General features: G+C 58.3%; 1 protein-coding gene and 1 long non-coding RNA gene across 4 annotated transcripts in view; one reads left to right on the top strand and one right to left on the bottom strand.

Annotated features, from left to right (window-relative positions):
* The window catches only part of ITGA3 (integrin subunit alpha 3), a 28,478-nt gene extending 7,785 nt beyond the window's left edge, over positions 1 to 20,693 (bottom strand). The window contains exons 1-21 of one of the 3 annotated variants that reach the window (XM_057318114.1): positions 20,634 to 20,693; positions 19,997 to 20,204; positions 12,384 to 12,511; positions 11,985 to 12,064; positions 10,012 to 10,261; positions 8,664 to 8,750; positions 8,078 to 8,285; positions 7,455 to 7,651; positions 5,713 to 5,801; positions 5,449 to 5,585; positions 5,207 to 5,293; positions 4,040 to 4,107; positions 3,831 to 3,967; positions 3,115 to 3,264; positions 2,920 to 3,017; positions 2,411 to 2,558; positions 2,067 to 2,135; positions 1,150 to 1,229; positions 962 to 1,039; positions 331 to 433; positions 5 to 187 (exon numbers count right to left, since the gene is read on the bottom strand). In XM_057318114.1, coding sequence (XP_057174097.1) covers positions 5 to 187; positions 331 to 433; positions 962 to 1,039; positions 1,150 to 1,229; positions 2,067 to 2,135; positions 2,411 to 2,558; positions 2,920 to 3,017; positions 3,115 to 3,264; positions 3,831 to 3,967; positions 4,040 to 4,107; positions 5,207 to 5,293; positions 5,449 to 5,585; positions 5,713 to 5,801; positions 7,455 to 7,651; positions 8,078 to 8,285; positions 8,664 to 8,750; positions 10,012 to 10,261; positions 11,985 to 12,064; positions 12,384 to 12,511; positions 19,997 to 20,202 — 2,583 coding nt within the window. In that variant the 5' untranslated portion in view covers positions 20,203 to 20,204; positions 20,634 to 20,693. Of the gene's footprint in view, positions 1 to 4; positions 188 to 330; positions 434 to 961; positions 1,040 to 1,149; positions 1,230 to 2,066; positions 2,136 to 2,410; positions 2,559 to 2,919; positions 3,018 to 3,114; positions 3,265 to 3,830; positions 3,968 to 4,039; positions 4,108 to 5,206; positions 5,294 to 5,448; positions 5,586 to 5,712; positions 5,802 to 7,454; positions 7,652 to 8,077; positions 8,286 to 8,663; positions 8,751 to 10,011; positions 10,262 to 11,984; positions 12,065 to 12,383; positions 12,512 to 19,996; positions 20,205 to 20,469; positions 20,594 to 20,633 lie in introns of those variants that run through there. The other 2 variants (XM_044389294.3, XM_057318115.1) reach the window with 2 other exon arrangements.
* LOC130544732 (uncharacterized) lies at positions 8,381 to 11,415 on the top strand. The gene is made up of 2 exons (XR_008961264.1): positions 8,381 to 8,455; positions 9,042 to 11,415. It is a non-coding gene; the product is annotated as an uncharacterized LOC130544732 (long non-coding RNA).
* Positions 20,694 to 21,662: the final 969 nt, after the last annotated feature.

Raw genomic sequence — 21,662 nt, 5'->3', positions numbered from 1 at the left:
TTACAGAGAGTGTGAGGTTCAGAGGGTTGACAAGGTCTCCAGGTGGTCGGCAGGGCCAGGACCCATTGCCATGGATGGTGATCTCCGCGGGGTACAGCAGCCACTTGCCATTGATGACTTCATAGGGCCACTCCAGCCCTAGGACCAGGGTCCCCAGGGCTGCCAGCCCTTCCCCCACTGGGCCCACCTGTGGGCACAAGGGGTGTCATGGCCACTGCCTCCTGGAAAACCATCTCCATCTCACCCATCCCCAACCCTCACACCCTCAGCCCCCAGGCCCATCCCCGCCTTCCCAGGAGTCCCCGCCCAGGGTCCCCATGGCCCCCTCACCTGGAACTCATACTTGAGGGGGCTTCCCACATCCTCCACAGTTTTCATGCCAGACTCGCCCATCACTGTCCCTCCGAAGAAGCTTTGTAGCCGGTGATTCACTCTAAGGGTAAGAAAGATGCTGGTCTGGGGGGGATGGGAGGGGCCCTGGCAGAGCGGATGGGCACCAAGGTAGGCGACCTGCAGCTCCTCTGACATCAGGCAGACCTGAGCTAAGTCCCTGCTTTGCATTTACTCTCTGTGTGCTAGTTACTGCCCAAGCAAGTTAGGTATCCTCCCAGAGCCTCAGTTTCCCCATCTGTAAAATGGAGTTCATAGCAGTTGCTATATCATGGGGCTGTTGTGGGAAGTCAGTGAGTTGCTGTATGTAAAATTCCTAGCCCAATGAGCTCTCATGAAATGGTAGGGCCACACCAACACCTGGGCCCCAGGGTGGCTGATTCCTCCACTGCTACTTGCCTTACAAGGGAAGAAATAATAACAACGATAATGATTGTTATTAACGGAAGGGGCGACCCAGGGGCAGAGGACACCCGGCCTACAGAGGTGTGTCTGAGGAGCTTGGGAGCCACGCTGAGGTCAGGGAGACCCTGGCACGCGCACAGCAGGCTGGGGGAGGGAGGCTACCCACATGCTGAGTGAGGCCTGGAGTGTGTAGTCCACCAGCAGAGTCAAGGTCACGGGCCACAGGTCGTCCTGGTGACTTGACCTGGGGCAGGAAGGCAGGGGGTAGGGGAGAGGTGTCAGCTGAGGCCCGGGCTGGAGGAGGTCCCAGGGCGCCTCACCCCTGACGCACACTGGCTTCTTGAGGTCACTCACGTGGAGAGCTGCAGCTGCGCCTGGAGTTCCCGTGTGTGCAGGGTCACTCCGGTGACCTCGAAGGCGATGAGCAGCTCCATCTGCCATGAGGACCAGGGAGGCAGAGAGGGGCGTTTGGGGCCAGGCAGGGGTGATGCCGTGGGGGAGAGAGGGGCTGAACCCTGGTTCTCTGGCCTCCTCCCCCCTCCCACCCCGTTCTGGGCCAGGGGCCTCTGCCTGGCCACCTGCGTGCACTCTTTCACCCTGTTAGCCTCATCCTGCTTCCCTTTCCCCTTCTTCTCTGTCCATGCCATCTCTGCTAATTTCAACTACATGACCTTGAGCAAGTTACTGTAACTTCCTTTTTTTAAAAAAGATTTATTTATTTATTTGAGAGAGAGCACGCATGTGCAGGGGGAGGAGCAGAGGGGGAGGGAGAGGCAGAGAATCTCAAGCAGACTCCATGTCGAATACCCAGCCCCAAGAGGAGCTTGATCTCATGACCCTGAGATCATGACCTGAGCCGAAATCAAGAATCAGGAGCTTAACCGATTGAGCCACCCAGGCGCCTGAGTTACGTAACTTTCTAAGCCTGTATTTTCTTTCTGTAAAGTAGCATCTACCGCCTCGAAAGGTTGTGAGAATTGCAGCATAAAAAAAGTGTGAAGTGTTGGACTCAGGGCCCGGTACACAGTAGGTGCTCAGCAAAATCCAGTTCCTCACCCCCACCTGCTCTAGTTTTGTGCATAGCTCCCTAGCGGCCCCGTTTTTCTCAGTCTCTGGGTCTCTCCCCTTGCCCTCCTGTATTTCCCTGTCCCCTACGCTGGCTCTTTGCTTCAAGGAAGCCTGGGAAGCAGGCAGGCAGAAGCAAGGTTAAGGAGCTCATCAGAGTAGCAGCCTGGGACCCACAGGGCTGGGAAGGTGTGGCCGGCACTCACCCTCTGGTTCCGCTTGAAGGGGTTCCCCAGCTCACAGACAATGGTCTCATTGGCCTGGCACATCCCAGCCTGAGGAAAGCAAAGGAATCAGGTCTGAGTGGTCAGAATAGGGCATCTCCCGCCCCTTCCCTGTGGCACTGGGTCTGATGCCCTAGAGGCTTGAGCACCAGCTGCTCCTAGCATTAGAGACGCTGCAGACACCTGAGGAAGCCCAGCCGAGAGGAAGCAGGGTGGACACAGGACAAATGAGAACACATGTCAATGACATGCATATAAGGATGTAAATGCTTGTGGAGCCCTGGGTGGGCTCTGAGCCCTGCGCGGGGGGGGGGGGAGGCACTCACGGGGCGCACTGAAGACAGCAGCAGGGCGGGAGGCACGGTCAGGGTGAGCAGCGCCTCGTGGGCGTCCTCCCCAGCGCGCTCCCTGCTTGGGGTGTTGGTCACATCGATGCTCAGGAGCAGTTTCCGGCCATCTCTGCTATACTGCAGCCTGAGTGGGGGAAGGACCCCGGATCTGAGCCCAGAGCCCCGCCCCGGCCCGGGACAATTAGGCCCCGCCCCTCAGGTCTACGAAGTGAAGAAAGTCCCTTCTCGGGACAGCCCGGCCCGGCCCTCTAGCCTCTGGAGAAGCCCCTCTCCTGGCCAGCGAACCCAGCCTAAGCATCCACCCGGCCCATTAACGTCCCTGCTCTCCACTCGCCTCTCCCCGAGCCCCCCCCCCCCCGCACCCATCTTCCAGGGTCGCTCGGATCGCCCAGACCCGCAGGGCTCCGCCCCTCACCCCCTCTCTTAGCCCATGAAGCCCCGCCCCGCCCCTCCCTTGGCCAATCAGCGCGCGGTCCAGAGCGCACCTGCTCAGCGGCTGCCCCAGCTCCGACAGGAAGGCCGCCCGCATCTGCAAATTGCTGTCGCATTTGTTGTCCTGGCCGCACTCTTTCTGGAAGTGGACCTGGGGGTGGCCGGAGGCGTGAGGGTCCATCCCCCACAGCGCCCTCTCGCCCCACAGGCCTCCCGGTCCCCGCCCTTCCGGCCCGGGCCCCACCCACCTCGGTGTGGTTCTCCAGAACCTGCGCCTGGTTCAGCACCGGGTAGGGGTCTAGGGACCGCAGCCCCAGCCGGGGGCGCTCGGGCATCCTCAAAGGTAAAGAGTAGTTCATAGAGATGATGATGGGACGGAGTTTGTCGCGGACGTTGTCCTGCGGAAGGAGGGGGAGCTGAGCCCAGCGCCGCGCTCCCCTGCCCCTCCCCAAGTTGGACCCTCAAGGAGGAGCTGAGGCCCCCTCCAACCAGTAAAGCTGAACCCCTTCTGGCCCTATCACCAAATTGACCCCCTTCCTACAACTTTGATCCACAAGCAAGGTGATGGGACTCCTTCTCCCCAGAGATGGGGTGGAGGGCATATTGGGGGGTCAGGGGTTTGTTGAACCTCCCTTCATTCCCGGGGTCCCCAGGATGAGCTCTTTCAACCGTGATATCCTAGAGCTGGTCCAGCTGAGCTGGTCCCACACTCATGGGCCCCTTTACCCTGAGACACCAACTAAGCCAAGAGTCTCACACCCCTCACTTTTCTCAGAGGCTCTCTATCTCCTTCTGCCACATTCTGTGCACTGTACCCGCTGCAGACCTATGGCCTCCCAGGCCAGCCACCCCCCACCTCTGTCTCCGGGGAGACTCCAGTCCCATGCCCCTGACCTGGGGGGACTCTAGCTAACCTCCTCCAGAGATCTTGGAGCCCATGTCCCATCCCTGGCCCCTCCCTCACCATCAGGAGCAGTTCCAGCTTCTGGCAGCGCATGTCAGGCATGGAGAAGAAGCCGTGGAAAACGGCTGACTGGCTGCGTGCAAAGCGAAGCCGAGGGGGTCGGCGGTCCCGATCGGCCTCCAATGTGTAGGCCAGGGCTGGAAGTGGATGGGGTGTTACCAAGTGGCCAGGCAAGCATGCCCCTCCCCTCCCCACACTCCCACACTCACTGATGTTTCGCCTGTAGTTGGGGTTCCCCGCACTCTGGTTGTAAGCAAAGCACACCTCCACCTGCACGCTGTTGGGAGGCGGGAGACACAGAGGAAGCGGTCACAGTGGGACCCAGTTATCCAGGCCCCGGCCTTCACCCTTGTACTGGGCCAGGCTCTTAGGAGGAAAGGCAGGGGCAAATCTGGGGAGCCCACAGAGCTGGTTTGGGGTGTCCTTGGCCTCTTTCCTCCCCACTCCCATGAAAGCCATAGAAAACAGGGTTAGGGGGCGCCTGGGTGGCACAGTTGGTTAAGTGTCTGACTCTTAGTTTCGCCTCTGGTCATGAGCTCAGGGTCGTGAGATTGAGCCCCTCTTTGGGCTTCACACTTAGCAGGGAGTCTGCCTGAGACCTCCCTCTCCCTCTGCTGCTTCCCCTCCCTCTAAAATAAATAAATTAAGTCTTAAAAAAAGAAAACAGGGTTAGAGGTCACCAATGGGGAAACTGAGGCCCTCAGAGCAGGAGTTGCCCAAAGTCATCAGTTGGTTGGTGCCCTGCCCGGTCTTGTACAGGACGCGCTGTGCAGATCTCCTTCTCCTGCTCACCCCTGCTTTCTGCTCTGGGTCCCTTTCCCTTCTGATCCAGGCCTCATTCACGCAAAGGCCGTGGGGTCATCACCACCATTACTGTCACCATCTTAACAACTAACATATTCTGAGCACTTCCGGTGGAGAAGGTGCCATGTAAAGGGCTTTTTGTACATTATCTCATTTAATTATCACAACAATCCCATAAATTCGTTATTATTATGAACTTTGTTTTATAGGCAATGAATCTGAGACTTGGAGAGAGAACAATTTGTTCAAGGTGTCTCTCTCTCCTGTCCACCTAAGCGTCTCCCTCTTCTCTCCTCCTCCGGGACCTCACTCCCCAGAGCCCACCCCTACCACTGCAGTGGGCATAGCTGGGATTTGAACAAGGCCATCCAGAGCTCCCACTCCTAACCGCCATGACCTCCTAACCCTCCAATTTGCCCATTACCTCCTGCAAGGAAGTGGCTTTTTAATGAGGTTAGGTAGGAGCGGCAACGCTTACCCCAGGATTCAACCCTCGAAGGGTGGGATATCAGGAGTTGCCCGGAGAGGGGTTTGGGAGGAGTGCGTGGACACACAGGGGCCGAGAGTCTCACCAGGAGGTGGCTGTGCAGAGCGCAGGGTCCAGCACGGATGGCCTGGCCACCAAGGTCTTGTGGAGGATGTTGATGACAGGCCGTGCCCTGCAAAGAAAACAGATATCAGTGCTTCCTGCCTGGCATGTGCCAGGCCAGGCCCGGGGCTCAGGCTTGCGTGGAGCTGGTGCCGAAGGAGGACGGAGCGGGGCCCCACGCAGACAAGGCTGGAGGTGGTCGTACCCACCATCGCCCTGGCTTACCGCAGCAGCACGATGCGGTCTGACAGGCTCCCCACCAGCAGGTCCGGGTAGGAGTTCTCATCCACGTCCATCCGCCCGCTCAGTGAGTAGCCGAAGGTGGCCAAGCCGGGCAGTCCCAGCTCCTCCCCGTGGATTACCTGGGGATAGAGGGGAGCAGTGGGGACAGGCTCAAGGTGAGCTCTGGGGAGCGGGGCCCAGGGGGAATAGGGAGAGGGCGGGTGAGGGGAAGGAGGGGAAGCCCCCTTTGTCCCTGTCCACCCGTACCTGCTGCGGCCGTCCCAGAAGCCCCCGGGAGCTGCTGTGGTAGACGTACACTTTGCCCGAGCCCTCGAACGGGGCTCCCACGGCAACGTCTGGAGAGGAGAGGCGGGACACGTCACCCTGAGTCCTGGGAGCCCCATGTCTCCCCTACCTTGCACTCCAGGCCACAGGGTCCAGCAGGAAACAGAGCTCACACTGCCAGGCAGTGTTCGGAACATCAGGGAATGGAGCTCTATGGCTCAGGATTAAAACTGGGACCACTGTGAGCCCAGTTGCCTCCTTTTATATTGTGGGAAAGTAGGTCTAGGAGAGACAAGGGACTTACCTAGAGTCACACAGCAAGTTAATGTCACAGGCACGCCTACACTCAAGACTCCTGAGCACCGGCCTAGTGTTTGTTTTCCCCTTACTATGGTACCTTCCATCTCCCCCACCAGCCTCCCCTTCAGACACCCGGTTCTTCTAATGACATATACCAGCACGGTCACAAAGGAAGTGTTCCCCGTCGGTGACTTTGTCAGGTAGTTCTCAAGCACCGATCTCACTTAATCCTGACAAGACTGCTGGGGTTAGGTTCTGCTGTCCCATTTTATAGGTGAGGAAGCAGACTCAGAAAACCCGAAGTCACACAGCTACTGAGTAGAAAGACGATAGCTGAGTCCACGTCTGTCTAACACCGGGGGCCAGAATTTTGATCATACCATCACTTTTCTTGTGAAAATTCCTTAGACTTTAGACTTTTAAAATTCTAACCGTTATTTCCACAAATAAAGCCCACATGTTTTATTATCTCCTTAACCTTTACTAAACTCTTTCTAGTTTGCGGCTTTTGATCTGATAAGGCCTAGGGAACCGGAAAGCCACGGTTGGTAGAAAAGTATGTAGGAAAAGTAAGTAGGTCCTGAGTAGAAACCGGAGGACTCATCTATCTGTAAATGCTTGGGCTTTGCTAACCGAACTTTCTAGCATCTATTTTGGGCTCTTTAGAGACTCCTCTGCCTTCCTGTTGGTTCTCAGGTATGTTCTGGAAATTGAGGTTGTCAGAAAAAGTGGTTTCCAGATAAGCCAGGTGCTCTCATGGCAACCAGGCTCTTCCTTCTTCCATCTCTTTCCTTGATACCCCAGGTCTGATTGATTCCCAAGTCCTGCAGAGCACTAGACATCCTCTATATCTGGGGTTCCCACTTTGTCCCAGCCCTTAGCATCCCACTCTTGATACATTCTTGATCTTAACACCCCCAGCCTTGCTCTCCCCCATCCATCCCATATCACTCTCCAGAACCATCTTTCAAGGTACCAAGCTATCATATCACATCCATGCCCCAAAACGTTCTCTGGACACCCACCCCTCCACCATTACACAAAGGTAAGGCCCCAGTTCCCCCGTCTGACTTTCAAAACATCTACCCCATCTCCACATTGCCTCTCCAAGCCTCATTCATCTCTGATGTGAACACACCACATCCACTAAAATTGGGTAGATTGAGCAAGTATCCCACACTCACGTGATACCCATTCTCTCCCCCTCTATTGTGTGTGCACACTCAGTCCAGTGATACATCCACTCCTCTGGAAGGCCCACCGAGCTTGCCGCTGGTGGCTCCCTCTGCATGGCCTCTCTGTATTACTGCTGTGAACTCCCTGGGCCTGGGCCCCATCCCGTCCTCTCTTCGGGCCCTGTCAAGCCTGGTATGCAACTGGCACTCAGTCAGTGGGTGTGCTGGGGCAGGAGGGCTGGCTCATACCCTGGAATCCATCCTGGTTGATGTCACCAATGCTGGCCACGGAGAAGCCAAAGGCGGAGCGACTGGGGCCGTGGAGAAGGAGGGAGGGGTGGGCAGGAAAGGAGGTGCCTGCCTGGTTCATGAAGACATACAGAGCACCCCCTACCTCTTCCTTCCGCTCAAAGTAGTATGGGGCACCCACCAGGAGGTCCTGCCACCTGCACGGGACAGAAGGAGGGAGAGATGAGACAACATAACCCTTGCTTAGTGGGCACGAGTGTGCCAGGGCACATGGCTATACCAACAGCATCTCTGGCCATGGTTCACGGGAAGGACATGGAAACGCCAACATGACCCGTCTGATAGAAGACACACGTCACGGAGAAGCCAGGGAGCGCAGATCACACCCAAACAACCCACATCAACGAGAACATAAAAGGACAAAAGGAGATGCGGGTGTCATGCAATTGACATGTAAATACCCAGAGTCTCCTCAAGGCTAATTGCACATCAACATGCAAATCCCTGTAAACAGCAAGCAAACAAATGAACAGTCGCAACCTTCCATTTCTCTGCCCTGGCTTGGGCAAGCCTGCCCCCCTCGCCGTTCCTCCTAGCCCCAGAGAAAGTCCCTGGATCCTCACCCATCATTGTTCAGGTCTGCCAGGGCAATGGCGCTGCCAAAATAGGCGCCCACCTGCGTGCCCTCCAGCACCTGCCTCTTCCGCAGGTCTCCGCCTGCCTCCTGGCTCAGCAAGAAGACAGCGCCCATATGTCGGTGCCGGGGGGCACCTGTCACGATGGTGATGTTCGTGGGGTGCAGGACGGCGCTGCCCACCTGCACTGTGTATCCTGGGATGGGGGGAAGGTGGTCAAAGCCCTGTAAACTTTGTCCCCTTCCACTCTGCCCCCCAGACTCCCCAAATATCTTCTATTCCTCTATTTCAAGTTGGGCAAGAAAGTGGACCCTGGACGCCCAGCCTCCAGCCCTGCCTGCACACCGGACTATGACTTCCATGAAGGTAAGGACTGTGCATTTTGGGTGCTTGAACAAGCCCAGCATACAGGTAATGCTGAATAAGTATGTGCTAGTTGAACTAAATGCCACTAGTCGCACCTGCACTGTGGCCTCACTCTTCCACCAGGCACTGAAGGTGAGAGGCCAGCATGCTAGGAACTGAGCCCCCTCCTTCCCTCCAGCACCCCATGAGCCACTACAGCTCGACTCACCAATATAGAGGTTTCCTTGGTTCTCTGAGTCCTTATAACTATATTCGGATAAATCCCAGTCCTTCCGCTGAATCATGTAGCTGTTTCCTTTGGGGAAGGGGAGAGGAGGAGTTTAAACCACCACTTCCTCCAACCACCATATCCAGGTTCCCCTGCCACCCCCACCCAATGAGAATATAATAACCCCTTTTATTTGTGAGCACTTTGCCGTTGGCAAATCACGTCCGCTCTATTTTAATAATTCTGTGAGATAGAATGATGATGCCCATTTTGCAGATGAGAAAAGTAAGGCTCAGGGATAGGGAGTAGCTGTGGAGCCAGGGCTGGAAGCCGGTCATCCAGCCTCCTGGATACTAAATGACATTTCCCTCACTCTAGACACTGAGGCCAGACTCCACGCCATTATCTCCTGGTCCTGCCCCCAAACTCGGGCCACCTACCTGTCCCCTGTTCCCTGGGACTGCTGCTGGAGGGTACCTGCCACCCTGCCGAGGTTCTAAAGGACCCGGGGGTGGGGGAGGCAGGACCAGAGGACTGAGCAGAGGCCTCAGCCTCCGGTGAGTCTGGAGCTACGACTACGCCCTGGGCTACCTGTTGGTCAAGAGGAAGAGATTCGGGGCTCCCTCTGCCTGTTGATTCTGCAATTAACAAGGGTGCTGCAAGGAGAGAGGGCTCACTGGGGCTACGACCTGTGTGGTGGAGAGACGCAGAGACGGAGGGTGCGTGAACCTCAGACCCCCGAGCGGCAGCGTGGCCATCAAAGTTACAAGCACAGCTCTTGATACAAAGAAAACCTCCACGAGCCCCCCAGAGATTGCCCTCTATGTATCAATGAGGAAAAAATGCCCCCGGCTCATTGATAAGTGGAAAGAGAAAGCAGCAGAACAGCGTGCTTAGTGTGATTCTGCGTGTGTTCTTCAAAGAGAGCTATATATTCTAAAACAAGTCAGAGGCTGCCCAGGACGCGCGGTAGTCTGCGTGGGGAAACAGGACAAGGGAGGGGGTGGGGGAGGAGGGGCACTCTCACTCTTTGTGTTACCAAATCCTACTGTCCCTGTTAGTAGTTGCACCAGGAGCATGTTTTATTTTTTAAATAAGGTTTTCAATGCCCAGACGGACCTGCGTTCCAGTTCAGGTTTCATAACTTACTGTTGGCAACTTGGGCAACTGACTACGCTTCTCTGAGGCTCAGTTTTCTGTAAAATGGGCGCAAGGACGCTTGCCTCCTATGCGTAATGTAAGATTAATTAACATACTAAGTGCTTGAGGCGTGATATGAGCAAAGAGTTCTCCTCTGCCCTCTGGGAGAGGGGCTCTCCGCTCCTCCCGCCGTCCCCGCAGCCCCTACCTTGCCAGTTGTAGGCCCCGGGAGCGCCGAAGTACACGGTGTTGTGGGTGAAGCCGCCGCTGGTGCCCAGCTGGCACATGCCTGTCGCCAGGTAGTCAGTGTTGCTGTTGCACATCTCATTGTGGTAGGTCTGCCAGTCGTCGGTGGGGTCCAGCTCGAGGTCATTGCCCCGCACGTAGCACTTGCCCACCATGCGCCGCTGGTCCTCCGACCCTGACCATAGCACCTGGGTGTAGCGGTGGGCGCAGACCTGGGGACACACACAGCCTGAGCCCGCGGCGGGGACCGGAGGCCGACCGTCTCCTGGGCCCTGGGCACCTCTGGCTTTGCTGCAGCAGAGCTGAAAAGAGGTCTCCCAGCTTTTCTGTCTTCCCACAGTGACGCCTGGACCCACATCTGCTTCCCAGAATTCGGAAATCTGCTCTGAGGGTTGGGAACACTTTTTGGGAAGGCCAGGAGGTCCTGGATTTGAGCGTGGCTTACAGATCTTGGGAAAAGGAAAAGGGGAAAGGATGAGGGGGTGTGGGGTCCGGGATCTTGGGTCCAAAAGGAGCTAGATACAGAGCAGATGAAGGAACTTACTTCTCTGCTCTGCCCTCTTAATGGATGGGCCATTATTAAAATAATAATGGCAATGACACCAGTAATAATAGCCCCTAACACCTACTGAGTGCTTATTATACGCCGGACAGAAGTCTAAGCTCCTCACATATTAACTCCAGGATGCCTCCCAATACCCCTGCAGAGTAGGGACAATTTCCACTGCCCCCCATTTTAGATCAGGGCACAGAGAACCAAGTCTCTAAGATCTCCCATCTAGAGAGACACAGAGAATCCTCAAACCAAGGCTGTCAGCTCCTGAGTCTGAGCTCCTAAGCGCTAGGCTGCTCCCGCCTCTGTCATAGCTTCTCCCCGCACACTGGAGGGGCTCGACAAACAGTTGTGGGACAAACCAATCAGAACAGGGTGTTCGTAAAGCAGCCAGGGGCCAGGCGAAATCCAGACCTGGGCCTGGGCCTTGCCTGCTTGCTTTCCGTGTCTTCTTCTAGCTGGGAGCTCCACCAGCAGCGGGCCTGGGTCACTCTGCTGCTAGTGTTAGCAGGTGTGGGGCACACAGTAGGTGCTCGGTGACCATCTGTTGAGCGGGTAAGCAGGCAACCGCCCTAAATGGAATGCTAGACCACATGCCTTCCAGAACTCTAAAATGGCGTTTCAGTGAACTGATGCAAACCCGGAGTTTAAAACCGTGTTCAAAGGTGACAGAAATTGCAACAGAGATGAGTATGGGGGTGGTGATTGATTGGACGGGGGCACACTTTCTGGAGTGATGTAAATATTTCTTTAATGGGTGTGGGTTACACAGGTGTTTCATTGGTCAGACCTCATTAAAACTTAAAATCTGTACATTTCGCTGTCTGTAAATTTCACATCGAATTTTAAAAAAGGAAAAAAAAAAAAAAAGAAATGCCTATCTGGGATTCAGAAATTGAGACCCCAGGGGCTGACACGGAGGAAGGCATCCAGGAAGTGACAAGTGACAGCAGGGAGTAGCCCCAAAACCCTAGCGGGTGAGCTGGGGTCAGCAGGGCTGTGCCTCTTCCGCCGGCCAGCCTGTCAGGAAGGAGCGGGCCCAGGCCTCACTGCCCCAGGCTCTTTCTGCCCTTTCCTTCTCACAGTTCCCTCAGCTCATTCCCACGCAGGGTGAGCACCCCGGGAGGGTTGGCGGTGGAGGGGAGAGGAAGTGGGTGATTCAGACAGGACCCAGGCCATGCCAGGCCCTGGCAGCACGCCATAAGTGCAGGATCGAGGGGACACTCAGGCCGGTGGAGACAGCCAGCCACAGAAATGGACATCTGCAAGGTCTCAGCTCACTCACCGAAGACCCCTCTCCTGCCCTCTGCTTCCCTCCCCAGCTCCTGGGAAATGAAGGAGAGGGCTGGGGTGGGGGGAGCTGGCAGTGAGGGCCCACTTACCAGGACTCTGCCTGCAGGGCCCTGACTGGCCACCGTCACCCCAAGCCACATATCCTCAATAATGTGATGGTCAGGGTCACCTGTGGGCATGGGAGGGATCATGAGCTGGGGCACCCATCCTCCCAGTGCTCAGAGCCTCCAGAGGACAGGGGCTGGTCTTCCTGGCCCTCCACTCCTGCAGGCCACCCTCCCTATGCCCTTCTCCAGCCCACCATCAATCTCAGTTCCACAGATCCCATGTGGTCCCACTTTCCTCTAGCGCTCCCTCCTCCCAGCTGGACAAGAAGGGACTGGAAACTGCCCAGGTAAGCCTGATAGCTCCTCCAGGTCACCCTCTGTGCTACCCCCCCCCCCAGCAGACTCCTGACCTAGTGCTGATCCCCAGCGCCTTCCCCTCACTTTTCTCTGAGATGTCCATCCGCTCACAGTCGTTCTTGTGGGCAGTGAGTGGACACAGGTACACAGCACCGGTCCGGTTGGTGTAGCCATCAGGCACGGCGAGGTCCCGGGGAGCACCAGCCAGGAGCCTGGGGGGAGGGGCGGGTGGGAATGCAATGAGGTTGGTGGGCCCCCGGCTCAGACTCCGCAAAGCCCGCTTCAACCAACTTTCTGTTCAACATGTTTGCTCAGCACCTGCTGTGTCCCCGGTGCCAGGCTCTGTGCCAGGCTCTGGGGTCAGGAGATGAATGGATCCTGGCCCCGGTCCTCCGGGAGTGGCCAACGCAGGAGAGGCGGGCAAGAAAACAGACAAAACAGACGTCTGCAGTATGTGCCTCCGGAGAGGAAAGCAGGGAGAAAACCTGCCCAGAGGCAGCGTGGGGAGTAGTCCCGGAGGCTCACAGAAGGGGGAATCCAGTCTGAGGATGATGACCAGGGCTCACCAGGGGGAAGGGAGGAAGGGCACTGTAGGCAGAGGTATGACCGGCACAAGGGCCAGGAAGCATGAGCAAGCAGGGTGACTCAGGATCCGCACGGCCCTTTGTACAGTGGGAGCTGGGAACATGGGGGGGGGGGCGAGAGGGGGGACAGAGGAGGGCAGGGTAGGAAGGGAGTTTTAAACAAGGGGGTGGCATGATCAGATCTGGGTTTTGGAAAGGATGCTTTGGCCTCTGAGGTGAAGGTAGACCAGAAGAGAGAATGACTGGGGGAATCCTGACACAGGGTTCAACTTCTGGGAGGCCTGGGGGAGATGATGCTGGAGGCCTGGGTCCTTCCTCTCTAAATTATATGAGGACTCGGGTCTAGGGGCTAGCTAGCACTGAAGAATGGGAGCAGGAGATGACACTGGACGCAAGGAGTGTCCCCGAAACTGGAGCGGGGTGAGCTGGGGTCAGCAGGGCCCTTAGGCGACCTGAGTGATGTCTATTCTCCCCCCACCCCGCACGGCACCACCACTACTGTGAGACAGGCATATGAGGCATGGGCGCCTGGGCGCCTGACACTTCGGACAATGGGGCCACAGGGCCAAGTTCTTGGCAGGTGGGCCCGAGAGTGGGGATCGCCCCCATCCTGCCCAGAACCCACCTTTGGGGACACCTACTGCAAGTTCCTACAAGGGTGCTTAGGGCCCTGGCCACCCATCCCATCCCAGACAGGTGGCTAGAGGAGAGGAAGGCAGATCAGCCTGGGAGCAGTATCGCATAAGACGGTTCCTGGCCCAGCAGCCTCAGAAAATCCCTGGCCTATTTGTTAAAAACCGGCCAACTCCTCAGCCTACCACAGACCATCTGACTTAAATCTGGGGGTGGACCCCCAGAACCTGCCTATTGAACAAGAGCCCCAAATATCGTGCACCTCAGTTCTACCACCCTTTGCTCCCCGGGCATCATCTCCCTGCAGCCTCCGGACATTCTGCCGGGACAGCGGACGCAGCCTCCTGGGTGGCAGGCACCTCCCGGGTACTCCTCCATCTGACCCCAGCAACGCTATCACCCTGAGGCTCCCAGCTCAGAACCCGGGCTCTGGGCTTCCCGTCAGCGTCTGGAGGTACACAGCAACGACCCCGCCTGCGGCTCCCGCCTGGAACCTGTGAGAGAGGGCTGCAGGGAGTGGGCAGGGCAGGGCCTGGGCATGCCGGGACCTGGGGTGCCTCCGCCCACTGGCTGTCAGGAATGCACCGCCCGGGGGTGCTGGGAAGGGGGCGGGACCTCCGCCTGCGCCTCACATCTCAGCTCCGACCTCCTCGAGCAGGGCAGCGTCCCTGGGGGCAGGGGTGCAGCTTCTCCCAGCAGGGCAGGGCTAGGAGGTGCGGGCAGGAAGGCTGGCAGGGCCCCAGGGTGGCAGCCAGGCCCGGTTAGTCACCCTCTGTCTGGGCTGGAGAGGGTGCCTCGTGAGTCCGCTGCCTGCCCACCCATGGACCTCTGCGCCTGGCGCGACTGCCAGGTGAGAGAGCGAAGGAAAAGCCCGTGGGAAAGGGACATCTCAGCCCGTGGGAAAAGAACCAAAGGGTCTGGTTCTCAGGTTTCTTCTGCCGCACGAGGGCAATTTCTTTTCCCTCTCTGAGCTGTGAGTGCCTCGTCTGTGAAATGGGGACAGCAACTGTCCCACCAACCTCCAGGGTTGTTGAGGGGAATAAATGGGTTCATTCTTCTAAAGGGCTTTCCGACTATGAAGTCATGGCCAACGTGAGCACTCAAGTCTGACTTCTGGCGGCATCAGGGTCTGGCCTTTGCTCAGCCCCAGGTGTTCCTCCAAGCACCCAGGAATTTTTGCCCCACCTGGGTAGGGAGTCTGGAAACGGAGGGCAAAGAGCAGACAGGTTCAGCTGTTTAGAGGGAGCCGAGGATGGGACCTAGTAGTCCTTCCAGCGCGGTGGAGTCTCCGAGGTGGGGGTGGGGCACTGGCAGAGTCGCACTGGCGCAGTTGCCCAGATGTGGCTGAGGGTAGAGGCAGAGAGTTGGCTCTGGTGAACTTGAAGGGGTAGGTCCAGGCCTCAGGGGGAATGGCGTCCCTGGAGAGCCCAGGCTGCCTTCCAGGGTGTGAAATGCAGTGGAAGTGTTGCTGTCCCCCTGCTGCAGCCCTGACCAAGCTGGGGGGACATGAGGTGGCCGGGGAGCAGGGTGGCCATGACCTCCCAGCTTTGCTCATCTCAGAGGGAGTGGGCTGAGGGACCCCTCCTCTTAGCCTCCTGGGGTACCGAGCAGGCAAAGCTGGGCATGAACGGCATTTGGGATTGAAATAAATCCCTTTACCATCTACACCCGCTCAGCCCTCACCCTGTACCAGCCTTGGGTACCCTCATTCCAGCCCCACATCCCAGGCCCCTCCCTCCCCAGAGATTCCACAAGGAGCCCCCCTCCAACCCCCCTGGAGTATTTTTAGCTCCTACTTGGCCTGCTCAGAGGCCCTTTAAGGCCCTCTGGCTCCCAGCCCGGGATCCAATGGGTCTCTAGCCAGAGGACTGGGAGTTGGATGGGGGAAGGCATGTGTAGAGGGTCAGGTCCAGCTCCCTTGAGCCACAGCCAGGTGTGGGAGATGCCTTCCTGGCATGCAAATGAAATGTAAAACAGCACGCAAATGAGCACCTCTGCAGCCTACTCTTGGGTCTGGTCCAGGTCAGTGAGTCCAAAAGCTGACCCCTCCCAGACCACCACTGAGCCCAACCTCCAGGCAGCAGTCAGAAGGGGAGGCTAGCAGGAGGCTTTGCCCAGCTCTTGGGGCACGGAAGAAAGGAGATCTGACTTGCCCTCTCCCGGAGCTGGGCTGGGCCCCTCCGGGAGCTAGGGGGATGGATGAAATGACCTCTCAAGCGCTTTTGAACAGCTCCTCAGCCTCTTCTTTGGCTCCAGCCAGCCAGCCCCTCCTGGCCTCTGGGGAGCCCTTGAACTCCAAGTTCCATAAAAGCACTTCCTCACCCCCATTCCATCATTCTTCCTGGGGGGGGGGGGATTTCACAGCTAATGCAACAGCCAAGCCGAAAACAGCAGACTCGGAGGAGGCTGGAGAATGGGGCCCAGGAGCATTCCAGGCACCAGGTTGGCTCTTCCCGAAGAGAAGAAGGCTCCCTGGGGAGCCCTGGGATGGGGTGATGCTCAGAGACAGCGCCTGTAAGACTCTACAGGCCTCACCTCAGGGAGGCTCCTGGGAGGCTTTCGGTTAACCTGGAGGGTACCAGGGGCAGCCCTGAGACCACAGCCCCGCGCCTCACCCCTCAGGGCTCCCCACCACCTCAGGCCGGGAGGCTGATGGCACAGGGCGCCGCTCCAGCTCCGAGACCGGGGGCGGGTGGGGGCCGCTCTCAGATGCTGGATGCCAGCTCCGTGCCCATCCTGCTGCCTGAATTAGCCGTCTCCCCAGAGGCTGCTCCTGTGGCAGCTGAACCGCAGCCCTCTCCGTCCTCCCCCTACATCGTCCTGACGCTGCCCACCCAGCCCCCTCTCCCCTCTGGTGACTCAGCCCTAGAACCAGAGCAACAGGCTGGAGGAAGCGAGAGAATGAGAGAGGATAGGAGAAGGAGGCCTTGGCCCCAGACAAGGCTGTTTTTCCCATTTCTTCTCCCTCTGGCTGCCTCCTTAGTATCTTTTCCATATCTGATCCCTCAGGGCGTTCTTCGTGTGGTCTACCCTCCATCCCTCGTGCTGCAACAGACATCTTCTTCCTCCTTTGTTTGGGCTCCGGCCAACCCCCTTCCACTTCTTTTTCTACGAGATCAGGCTTCCCCTGCCTCCTGCCCGGTACAAAACTCCTTGGCCTGGGCTGGTCACTGGAGAGAGCCCGAGGAACGGGGCGCCCCGCGGGCAGGCCTTCTGCCTGCAGCCGCAGCTGTTCTGCCCATTTCCTCTGGCACGAGCCTTGGAGGCTGCCAGGCGCCTGCCCTGCCCAGGGAAACATGTTTCAGGAGAGTGCGGCAGGTAAGCCCGGTTCCTACCCACCTCAGCTATGACCTCATGGGCCAGGAGCCAGGGCCACCGCCTCCCGCCCCAGGCTCCACAGACACCCTCAATTCCACACGAGGGCAAAGGGGAGAGAGAGCCCCAGAGGTATCTTCCATAGCCCACAACGTCAGGCCAGACCAGGACAACTGGATTCCCCGAGGGAACGACAGAGCAGGTGCTGGGGCCTGGGGGGCAGGGACCAATTCCCAGAGGAACAGTCCCTCTGCTTCCCCAGGCCTCGACACGCATCTCACCCAGAAGCCCGAAGCACCTTGGTCCTCGGCCCTGCTTGTCACCCCTCCCTTCCGGCACCTGGGAAGCTGGGGCCTGGGTTGGGGTGAACTCCGATGTTGTGGGCAGGGAACTCCGATCCAGAACAAAGAGGGTCCACACTTGGGTTTTTAACCATTTCTGGAATAAGGTCTTCTTTGAGAATATGATGAAAGCCGTATTCTCCCCCTCCCCCTGCCCCCAGAACAACGCACAGACGCAGGATTTCACGTGTATTTGCAGGAGCCCCCCGCAAACCTCCTGCAGACCTTCTGTGAACCCCAGGCTCAGAGTTTGTTCAGGACCAGGAAATCTCTCCCCTTTTCCGAAAGGGCTCGTAGGCTAACAGAACGTAAGACCTAACTTGTTGGTTCCCCTGAGCTGTGCACTCAGGCAGCTGTTCACATCTGGCTACACAGCTGGCTGCAGCTAAGCCCAGCTGGCCCAGCTGGCCCTCCTAAAGGGCCAAGGGGCAGAATTCAGTGAGAGGAGGAGATGAGCCATGATACTGAACCACCTCCGGGGAAAGACAGGATACCCGAGAGAATGGCCCAGAACTCTATCTAGAACTACCTGCCTCTCCATGGTTCATTAGTTTGAGAACCTTCTGGGCTCCTAGCAGGCCTTATGCCATCTCTAGCCACCCAGGAAGAAAAGCCTCTGCTCAGCCATCTTGGGGGAGGCCCGTGGGTAGTAAGGGCCTGGCTTCAGCACAACAGCCCTAAGCTGCTCCCCAGAGACATGGGCACGTATAAAGCGTTTTACACACAGCGTCTCACCAGAGCCCCACTGGCACCTCATGAAGGAGGCATGGTGTCCCCCTCCCCCACATTAAGACTCAGGTATTAGTGACAGATCCAAGACTGGAAACTGGCAGGGGGACTCTGGCGCCTCTCCTCCCTCCCCAGTGCCAAGCTGCCTCTTCTAGGCCAACAGAGGCAGGAAGGAGGATACAGATCCAGGTCCAACCCCTCTTTGGAGAAAACTGGGCCCAGAGAAGGGAAATATCTTGCTCAAGGTCACATAGCGGGTAGGGGGGTGGGGTGGGGTTTACAGAGTCCATTATCTACTCCAGCTTTTCATTATTTACTCTGGATTCCTGATATTCTTTTTACCCAGTGTTGCCTTATATCATGCAGATTAAGTATTGAAAGTCTAAAAATCTGGGGCGCGCCTGGGTGGCTTAGTCGTTTAAGCGTCTGCCTTCAGCTCAGGTCATGATCTCAGGGTCCTAGGATGGAGCTCCACTTTCAGCTGCCTGTTCAGTGGGGAGTCTGCTTCTCCCTCTGCCCCTCTCCCTGATCGTGCTCACTTGTTCTCTCTCTCTCTCTCTCAAATAGATAAATAAAACCTTAAAAAAAAAAAAAAAAGAAATTCTAAAAATCTTTTTCTGGGCTGGGGCAGGAAGAGCACCAGCATAGAAACTGGTGCTGAGCTCCCTTTTAGGGTCTCCCGAAGATGAAGGGCTGGCTGGGGGCAGCCCACAGTTGCTGGCGCTGTGCTGGGAAGGGTGTGGTGGCCTTAGCCTCTGCTACAAGCTAGTAGGCCAAGTAGGTAGGTAGACTGGGCAGGGCTGGGCCAGCAGGGCAGAGGCCAAGGCTGGGGCAGATTTTGGACTTTAGACATTCCAAGCTTCCTCAAGTTTCTGCAGGCCCCAGCCAGAGCTGGGAGAGGTTTCAGTACACCCTGTATCAGACACGTCCTGTTGCTCAGCCGAGTTAGACACCAGGTAGGGGTAGATTACCTGGTAGGTCCCCCAGCCCAAAGAGGTAGGTGGGACCTGCCTGACCCATCCTAACTCCTTCCCTCCTGGGGTAGCCTCCCCTCCCCCAGCCGCCTTCTCCCTGCAGCCGCCAACCTCAGCACCTGAGCCCAGGGCAGAGAAACTTCTGAAACCTAGACTTGCCCCTCTAGGCTGGAGTGTGTCAGTGGCAGCGGGGAAGGAGGGGGGGGGGGATAGGAAACACAAACAGCTGGGTGCAATCTCCTTCGCTCCTCTCCCCTGTGGATAGCTCTTCCCCCTCCCTCTCCTTACAGCTGTCGGGGAAGGCGAACAGAAGAGAAAAACACCATTTCCCTCTTCAAACCAAAACAAACACACTCAGGGTTGAAGATTCAGCATGAATCTGTGGAATGCAGGGAAGATGTCTGGTGGGAGGGCGTCCCTGCTGGGGGTGGGGTGGGGGGCAGGAGACCAAGCAGGAGTTGGGACAGCTCCCTCTACTTCCCCATCTTCAAGGGGTCAGAGGGAGCTCCTGGACAGTTCCAAAGGCCCAGACTCGCCCATTACCTCGCCCTGCAACCGCCAAGCGCCAAGCACCAAGCACCGAGCTGCGGCACAGGCCCTCCAGCCTGGCTCTGCAGAGGGTGTGGCTGGCAGGGCCCGCTGACTAAACGCGAGGTGTAAAGGCCCCGGGCGGTTAAACACATAGGCCCACAGGTTCTTCCCCAGAAAGGGGGAAAGAGGGATCCACTGGGTGTTTACCTGGCAGTTTTCCCCAGGTCCCAGCCCTGGAAAGAAGTACTCGTATATTAGGTACCCGGTCGACAGAGTGGGAGGAGGCTCAGGAAATGGGGATCCCACTTCTACTTTCAAGGGTGGTTTAAAGGGCTGAGGGGCTGAGTTTAGACAGGTTCCGGCGGGGTCAGCACTTGCCGGTGATTGCTGACCCCATCCCACACCCCATCCCTCCACTTCCCGCCAGACCTGGGCAGGGAAGGGCTGCCCAGGTCTCCGCCCCCTTAATCCCGGTTCACTAGAGCCCGCGCCTCGCGGGCCTGGAAGCCAGGCTGCAACTCGGCTCTGGATCCGCACCCTGCACACACACTCTCCCCCCCCCAACCCCCACCCCCACCAGCCTCACTTACAGGTAGCGCTGCTGCCGCTCCGTCTGCCGGTGGAGGGCGACCGAGTAGCCGAAGAGGCTGCCCGGGTTCCTGGCCTCCTTCACCACCAGGAATCGGGTGTCCAGGTTGAAGGCGGAGGCGACGCGGCCGCCGGCGGCCACCATCAGGGCGAGCGCGCAGAGCAGCGGGCGCGGGACGCAGGCGGCGCGGCGGGGGCCAGGTCCCATGGCTGCGGGGCGGGGGCCGGGGCGAGAGCGCGTGAGGGCGTGGAGCTGGGAGCGAGGACCTGTTCACCTGCTCCCCGCGCCACCGGAGAACACTAGGGCGGGCTGCGTCGCTAAGCCCGGCAGCGCTGAGAAGTTTCTGGCCCCCAGCCCCGGGCAGTTTCACGTCCGCTCAGGCTCTGCGCTCTCAGATTCCTCTCCGAGGTTCGCGGGTCTACTCTCCTGCCCTCCCGGCCGGCGAGTCACCGCCCCCCGCCCCGGCCACCCTACCCGGAGCTGGTCCCGGCCGCGCCCCCTCGGCCGCACGGTAGCCTGCGATCCCGGCTTGGCGGCGAATCTGGGAACGCAGACCGGTAGACCGCAAGGAAGACGGGAGGGAGCGGTCCCCTCCGCGCGCGCCCCGCCTCCCCACGCCCAACTCCGCACCTCCCCACCTTGCGCGCCCAGCCGGGGCTCCGCTTTCCTTCCGGGGAAAGAGAAAAGGTCCCGGCTCCGCCACCGCCTCTTAAAGGGGCAGCACCGCCCCTCCCTCCTCATCCTCCCTAATCAGGCTCCGCCCTCTCCCCCAAACACCTGTCGGGAGCCCCCAAAGGCTTGGATTTCCCCTCTCCGCCCCTTGCTTCTCCCAGGAAGCGTCACCTCCCCAGCAAGATGGATTGGACGGGCGGGGCCGGGGGTGGGATTTGTCCGGCTGCTTTGCTCCGGCTCCTACTGCTGCTGGAAAGGCCATTCCAAGCGCGGCCACCTCTGCGGGCCGGCTGGAGAGCCCCGGCGTTGGCGCATCTGGGAGGCGACATCCGCGCGCCGCTGGGTGGAATGCTGGCTTCGCCTCCGCAGCGCTGGGAGGCGGTTGGCGGTCTCTGGACGTTCTTCCTCGTTCCCAGGCCCTTCGCTGTCCTTGTCGAGATGTGTTTCTCTTGCCCACCCGCCCGCACCCACCCCGATCCGGGCTGGGTACGGTACCTCAGCAAAGCCAGACAGATATTTCGCAGTGGTACTAACCAAGCTTTGCTAATTGTGATAAGCAACAAGACAGCGCTTCCCCCAAAGGGCCCCGCCTTCTGCTATCCCTTATAAACCCTTCGGGGTGGAAACGAGTCCCTTCTCCTTAGAATGCACCGCGTGGCCAGGGAGCTGGGCCCAGACTGTGCTCACATCTCATTCACTCCTGCCTTCAGGGCCCAGCCCAGCAGATTCCCAAAGGTCTCCTCCTCCTACTCAGGCTCAGCCTAAGTGTTTGGAGACTGGGCGGGGACGGCAGCCTCCACAGGTGTGTAGTGGGTGGTGCCAGGTGGAGGTAGGTGGGCGGGGCCCAAAGGTCCGGTCATCCTCAGAAGAATCTGACTGAAACGGGACTTCGAGAGATCACTATGTACTTTCTTGAATCGGACTCAGATTTCTCATATCGCAGCACAAAGACCCACTTCCCCTGCACATTTTTTTTCCCCTCCAGGCTGAAGGAA

The sequence above is a fragment of the Ursus arctos genome, unplaced genomic scaffold, assembly GCF_023065955.2.
Source record: "Ursus arctos isolate Adak ecotype North America unplaced genomic scaffold, UrsArc2.0 scaffold_24, whole genome shotgun sequence".
Lineage (NCBI taxonomy): Eukaryota > Metazoa > Chordata > Mammalia > Carnivora > Ursidae > Ursus > Ursus arctos.
The sequence above is the reverse complement of the archived record's forward strand: the minus strand, read 5'-3'. Positions and strand labels throughout refer to the sequence as shown.